Source organism: Rutidosis leptorrhynchoides, chromosome 2 (assembly GCF_046630445.1).
Source record: "Rutidosis leptorrhynchoides isolate AG116_Rl617_1_P2 chromosome 2, CSIRO_AGI_Rlap_v1, whole genome shotgun sequence".
Classification (NCBI taxonomy): Eukaryota; Viridiplantae; Streptophyta; class Magnoliopsida; order Asterales; family Asteraceae; genus Rutidosis; species Rutidosis leptorrhynchoides.
Genome location: NC_092334.1, coordinates 103416589 through 103423110, shown reverse-complemented (window position 1 = coordinate 103423110; position 6522 = coordinate 103416589). Strand labels below are relative to the sequence as shown.

Genomic DNA, 6522 nt, shown 5'->3' with positions numbered 1-6522 from the left:
CTCCATTTAATTCCCTTTTTTCCTGCAATTAACTTCTAATCACACTAATTAAATGTGTCTCTTCCTCCCACTTTTTATTCCTTCAAGATCCGACCAAAGCTACTCATGATCCTTCTTATTATGAACTTCTTTAAATGTAACTATATTTATAGTTATACTAATATATCTATAGGTTAGTTAGGTTTAATTCAAAGCCTACTAACTCTAATTTAAAGATGGAAGACATTGTGTTATTCAAACAGAGCTGGAAATGGTTATTATCTGAAAGCCAGTGTTACTCTGTAGCTACTGCGGTGAACGCCGGTTGTTGTGCCGGTAAAACGGTTGCGATTTCGATTGTGCACCATTGGCCACGTGTGTGCCACGTGTGTTCTAGATTGATTAAGCTTTTGTGCTGGTTTGTGATTCTATGGAAGGATTGTTTAGTTCGTGGATCTAGATCGGTTTTTAGTTTGGGTACTGCAGCTCTACTTGTTATTATCTGGAGTTGTTTTATTAGTTTGACTTCAATGGCTTGTGTTTTAGGTGTAGTTTTAAGTATGGTATGTTTATTATCTTTATTTATTACTCTATTTTAAATTTCATTTGTTTGAATCGTTGAATCGTAAATAGATCGTTTATCGTTTTGCGTTTTGAGAGTGATTATTTGTTAGCTTAGGGGAAGGATTGTGTGAAAGAGTAGCTGTAACACAACTGATTTTGGTTATTTGATTAGTTAGAATGTATTACTGCTGAATATTTTGTTGATTTTCAATTTATTACTTCCAAAATGCAATGCCAAACTATAGCATAGACCGGTTGCGTACTGCGCTAAATGATCGTATGTACGTACTTTAGAATGTCGATTTGTTCTTACTTATAAGCGTGCTCCGATTACTTATACTTTCGAGTATAGAATGAGTTAATAATTGTAAAATTTTTAACTCTTTATATAGTACAAAAGTAAGATCTTTCTACACTTAAAAGTGGTGTTGTTGTACATTGATTCTCTACTGCTTAAAGTGTAGGCGATGAAATATGTTTGTACATATTAGTGTTCATACATATATTTTCTACCATTATTATAAATTTTTTGAGCATTGCACTTATAAATGTGATCATTTCGCATTTTCGCTTTTACATGCAAAGAACCCAACCATATCGTGGACAGCTTTTAAAGGTGTGCTGTAAAAGTGTGTGCAAATGATTATATTGTTGTAGTGGTTAATATAGATTCATCTTAAAATGTCCTGTACCTCATTGTCTTTTGACTGCGAGGTCTTAAAATTGATCTGTTATGCAAATAGTCAGATTCATACTGGGCAGTAGTATTAATTTCAACATGATTGATTGATTTAAATATCACTTTATACTTGAGTATTGAATTTGATTCTAGATGTAATCTTATGGCATTAACAGTCTCAACGATTTATGTAGGGAGCTGCTGCATGTGCCGTCCGTTACTTGGGCCATACTCCTGGTGTATTTATAGTAGGGTTAATTGCAATTTTGGTACTATGGATGTACGGTAACTTTTGGGTCACCGGTACATTATTTATTGTAGTTGGTTACTTATTTTCCCGAAAACATGCTAGGTTGGTGGTTTTAGTTGCAACCTTATATTCATTGCATTGTGTAAAAGTTCAAGTTGGATGGTGGGGAGTTTTGGTTTCGATTAACCTTGCGTTAATATCTAATGATCTATTGAACTTCCTCCTCCAATGGTGTGACAATTTGAGTGAAAAAGCACAATTTGAAGAACAACGTTTTCCAGATTCATTTGTTGATGATGAATTTGGAGCAGAGTGTGAGTTTTTCGATTCTACTGATGAAGCTGAAAAGGTGAAACCTATTGATGAAGATGAAAAGGTCAAACCTACTGATGTAACAGAACCAGAGAAGATGCAACCTATTGATGAAGCAGAAACCGAGAAGGTGCAACCAACCGTTGAAAAAGTACAATCGTTTAAATCAACGAGTAAACCAGCTTCTACAACAATTGTTCTGAACAAAGAAAAGAAAATTGAGTCAATTGCTGTGGTCAAAGATGATATGGATGCAGTTAATGAGATGAAAAGAATCCTTAGCTGTATGGATCATTATGAAGCATTAGGTTTATCTCGTTACAGGAAGATTGATGCGATATTGTTAAAGAAAGAATATAGGAAAAAGGTAGGCTGTTCTTGCTTTAGTTCCATAAATACTGTTTCAGTACATTATTAAAAGTTTTTTAATGAAAAGCCTAATCAGGGCACACGGAAAGGTGACAATTTCAATCCGTTCTCGCAGACCAGTCCCATTTCTATGCATTCTAGAAAATGCCTTGTTTCAACTGAAACCTAGTTAGATCTATTACAGATCCCGCCATAGCTGTATATTTTGCGACTGAACGTATTACCTGTTTTTGTATGGGCACAGGCTTATGTTTAATGTGTTTGTTTCAGGCCATGCTTGTGCACCCTGATAAAAACATGGGGAGTCCGATGGCAAGTGAATCCTTTAAAAAAATTCAATGTGCATACGAGGTACTTCATCTGCAGAATTTGCTAAAAAAAAACACGTTATTCTCCATATGCAGGTCTGCAACTGATAACTTTTTGACTATCTTTCAGGTTCTTTCCGATTCATTGAAAAAGAGAGATTATGATGAGCAATTGCGAAAGAAAGAATCCAAGACTTTATCTCACAGGTCTTCAGATACTTCTCATCAGGTATAACTCCACAAAAATATGTACCTTAAGTTGATTAAATATGTAAAGTGTTTGTTGGGTGGTTTGATATGGGCTGTAATAACTAATACTAACGCATGATGCAGGAAAATTCTGATCACTGCTCTGTGGAATCAAGGCGTATACAGTGCACAAAATGTGGCCATTCACATGTATGGATATGTACAAATAGGATAAAGTCAAAGGCAAGATGGTGTCAGGTTAGGATTTTGTTTGAAAAAAAAGAAAAAATAGATATTTTTAACTCCCGTTAACTAGACTTAACAATTTGTTGCAGGATTGCTGTCAATATCATCAAGCCAAGGACGGGGACGGATGGGTGGAATACAAAGGCTCTCTAAGCTTTGACCGGCCTCATAAGGTTCTTAATTTTTCAAAACAAAGAAACTTGCGTTTGTTTTCTCCTTAAATTTCTGATTTTTCAAAATAATGTATTCTTGCAATTTAGGATTGGTTCATTTTAAATATATTTGGTCACGTTTGGTGATGGTGATTTGTGGTATTCTTTGATTAGGTGGAAATACCACGTGCTTTTGTTTGCGCCGAGAGCAAAATCTTTGATGTTTCAGAATGGGCCATTTGCCAGGTTTGTTTCAAGTTTTTATACACATTCATGTACTAATGTAGTCAAGAATGTTTTTGTATATTATTGTCTTCATTTGTTAGCTGACACATGCAACCCATTGCACTATGCAAATTAATGTCATCTTAAAAAAGGTCGGGAATATGGGTAAACGGATATATGGTTAAGGTTTTCCTCTTATGTCCCATGATTGTTTCCGACCCATGGTCAAGAATTTGCTGGTCACTAGTCACTACATAATGTAAAACAATTTCTTATATGTTGAAACAGTTTTCATCAAGTTATCTTTTTGAAAGGCAAACGCACACACCCAACACGATTTTACACGAATATACACATAATATATGTCCACCCCAGGACTTGAACCCACAACCTCAAGGTCTGAGGCACCTTGATACCGCCAGGCCATCGCCCTTTGATAGTTTTCATTATGTTTAGCAGAGCACAACATAAGTTGGTCCACAGATTTGATTATTAATCTACAGTGTTTAATATGTAACCGCTGAAATAAATGTACAATTTGTATTTGTATATCAATAAAAGTACATGAACTGACTTCTTTGTATGCTTGTGAAAGGTTATTAGATTCAAGAACATTGTGTACTGCTTACCATCTAACAATCTTAAATGGTGCAGGGAATGGGTTGCAGGCCAAATACACATCGTCCAACGTTTCATGTAAACATGGTTGGACTTGAGAAACCCGAGAGATCCAACTCAAGCAGATACCCATGGGATTTGGATGCCAAAATGGCCGATGAAGAAGAGGAATTTGAGTTATGGCTTAAGCAAGCGTTATCATCTGGTTTATTTAGTGAAACGTCAAAACGTAGAAAGAGTTGGGGACCCTTTAAATTACCTCAGAAGAAAGAAAAGAAACAATCGAAGCGTATGTCTCAATGATTTTTTGTACGAAAACCCCCGAAAAAGAGTACGGGAATGGGATTAGAGTTGTAGATGATCCTTTTGTTGCACATAATGTTGTGGTCAAATGTTAATTCTGTTCACTATGTTGATGTGGAAGATCATGAATGTATGTTAATAAAATTGTCTCATGGTACAAAAACATCACTTCTCTGTCTCTTATTTAAACAGACTCTTAATACAGTTTATAATTAATTTTTCATGTTTTGTTCCTATTGATTTCATATATTTTTACATTCTCCTCGATGCTATACACTTTTATAAAACGTACTTAATATATAAGTTTGCTAGGAAAAAAAATGCAAAACTCTGAATCTATGAGTGTGTTTGGCATACAAGTTTCTTGGAGCTTATGGGAGTTTATTGGAGCTTGAGCTTATTATTTTAATAAGCTCCATGTCATAAGCTTTGTTTGGTAGACATAAAAAGTAGAGCTTATGAAAATAATAAGCTCTGAAAAAATAAGCTACTTGTAGTAGCTTATGAAAAAAAGTAGAGCTTATGAACTGAAAAATAAGCTTCAGCTAGTTTATCAAACACTTATAAAAAATAATAAGCTCCAGCTACCAGCTTTAAAAATAAGCTCCAGCTCCAGCTCTAGCCCATAAGCTCCAGCTCCAGCTAGTTTCATCCAAACAATTGAAAACTTGCTAAACATTCAATCCCCAAAATATTTATTCTATATTATTCCTCGTCCCTGAACTTTACATCAACTTTGACTCCCTGTCCTTTTTCTTTTTTTTTTATGCATTCCTCGTCCCTAATATTTGAACGTTCTACATTCCTCGTCCTTCCGTTTATTTTCTGTCAATTTTCACAGTCATGTGCCAAACATGTGAGGGTACTTTCGCCATTTTATGGATTTCTTCTCCATTTTCATTCTCTTTCCAATTAACCTCTTTCCTTTTTCATCTTGCATTCATCTTCTTCATTTTTACCTAATCAACATAAACACTAACCAAATGAAGCAATCAACGCCTAGCTGTAAGCGAAAATGATCTGAATTTGATTTTGTGGAATTTGTTGCGAGAGATAAGATTGATTGGTTTTTCAAATCGGGTTTTGAATTCATCAATCAAAAAAGTAAGAGAAGGTGTGGTAGCAGCAGTAATTTGTAAATTAATTAAAAAAAATATCACGAGATTTTATCTAAATTCAACGATATGATTCACAAACAAACTCAATTTCAATTTCAAGTTTATATTTATATGTAAATCAGAATCAGATGATTCAGATCTGAATGTAGTTATATTGCTGATGAAGCTTGAATTTAGGTAGAACGACTTCAAATTATTTTTTATTTATATTTTAAATTTATTGCCTTATTTGTATGTGATTTATTGAGGTCTATCTCTTGAATCCAATGGCTCTATCTTAGATCTGAATCAGTTATCTATATTCAAATCAAAAAAATAAAACAAACCTTGGAGCATACGAATTGATGACGCGCAAAATTAAGTGAAGAAGATGAAGCACAAGAAAGTCAAACCGGATCTAAGAATCGATTTTCAACAAAATAAACAACGAAACAAAGCTTGGATCGATGAGGAAGACCTCTTACGCTATGATACCACTTGTTGGTGCAATTTCTAGCTTCGATTTCGTGTTCAGATTCGGTTTTGGTTTCTTAGCTTGAAGATGATGAACTATGGGGATGAACAAGCTCCTAGAACTATTTTGGTGTTATTAAAACATATAAATAAAATACAAAAATTATATTCCTCATCCCTTTTCCAAAATTACCCTCACATGCTCTGCACGTGATAGGAGGGTAACGGCAAAATAGACAGAAAATGAACGGGAGGACGAGAGATGTAGATTTCTGATACATTAGGGACGAGGGATGAAAAAAAAAAAAAAAATGACAGGGAGTCAAAGTTGATGTAAAGTTCAGGGACGAGAAATGAAATTTTGTCTATATTAAATGATACATTTAAAGAAAACACGTTATCATAACTTTTATTAAATCTCTAAAATGATGATATCATCATTTCATAATTTAACTCTTTATTTTACTAAAACTTACCATTTACAAAAAGATAGATGATGTCATTAATCTTAATTAATTTAAAATTAATATATAACTATTTACTAAAAATCTATCTATAGTATCTAATAAATTCTATAATGATAATGTCATATATAAAGATTATTAAAGCTTAAACAAAATTAAAAAATAAAGAGAAAAATTCTAAGACTCACATGATGATGTTATTAAAATAATTAATTGTATTTAATAATAATATTAAAATGTCAATTGTATAATACATGAATCATTATGTACAACATTATGATAAAACACCTCCA

The 6522-nt window shown here is 33.5% G+C and overlaps 1 protein-coding gene across 1 annotated transcript; it reads left to right on the top strand.

The window, feature by feature from the left end:
• Window positions 1-4382, top strand: LOC139891248 (uncharacterized). The gene is made up of 8 exons (XM_071874197.1): window positions 1-542; window positions 1417-2151; window positions 2424-2504; window positions 2592-2690; window positions 2795-2908; window positions 2986-3069; window positions 3223-3294; window positions 3928-4382. The coding sequence occupies exons 1-8, from the start codon at window positions 216-218 to the stop codon at window positions 4192-4194; spliced, it is 1779 nt and encodes a 592-aa protein (XP_071730298.1). The 5' UTR covers window positions 1-215; the 3' UTR covers window positions 4195-4382.
• The last annotated feature ends 2140 nt before the right edge of the window (window positions 4383-6522 follow it).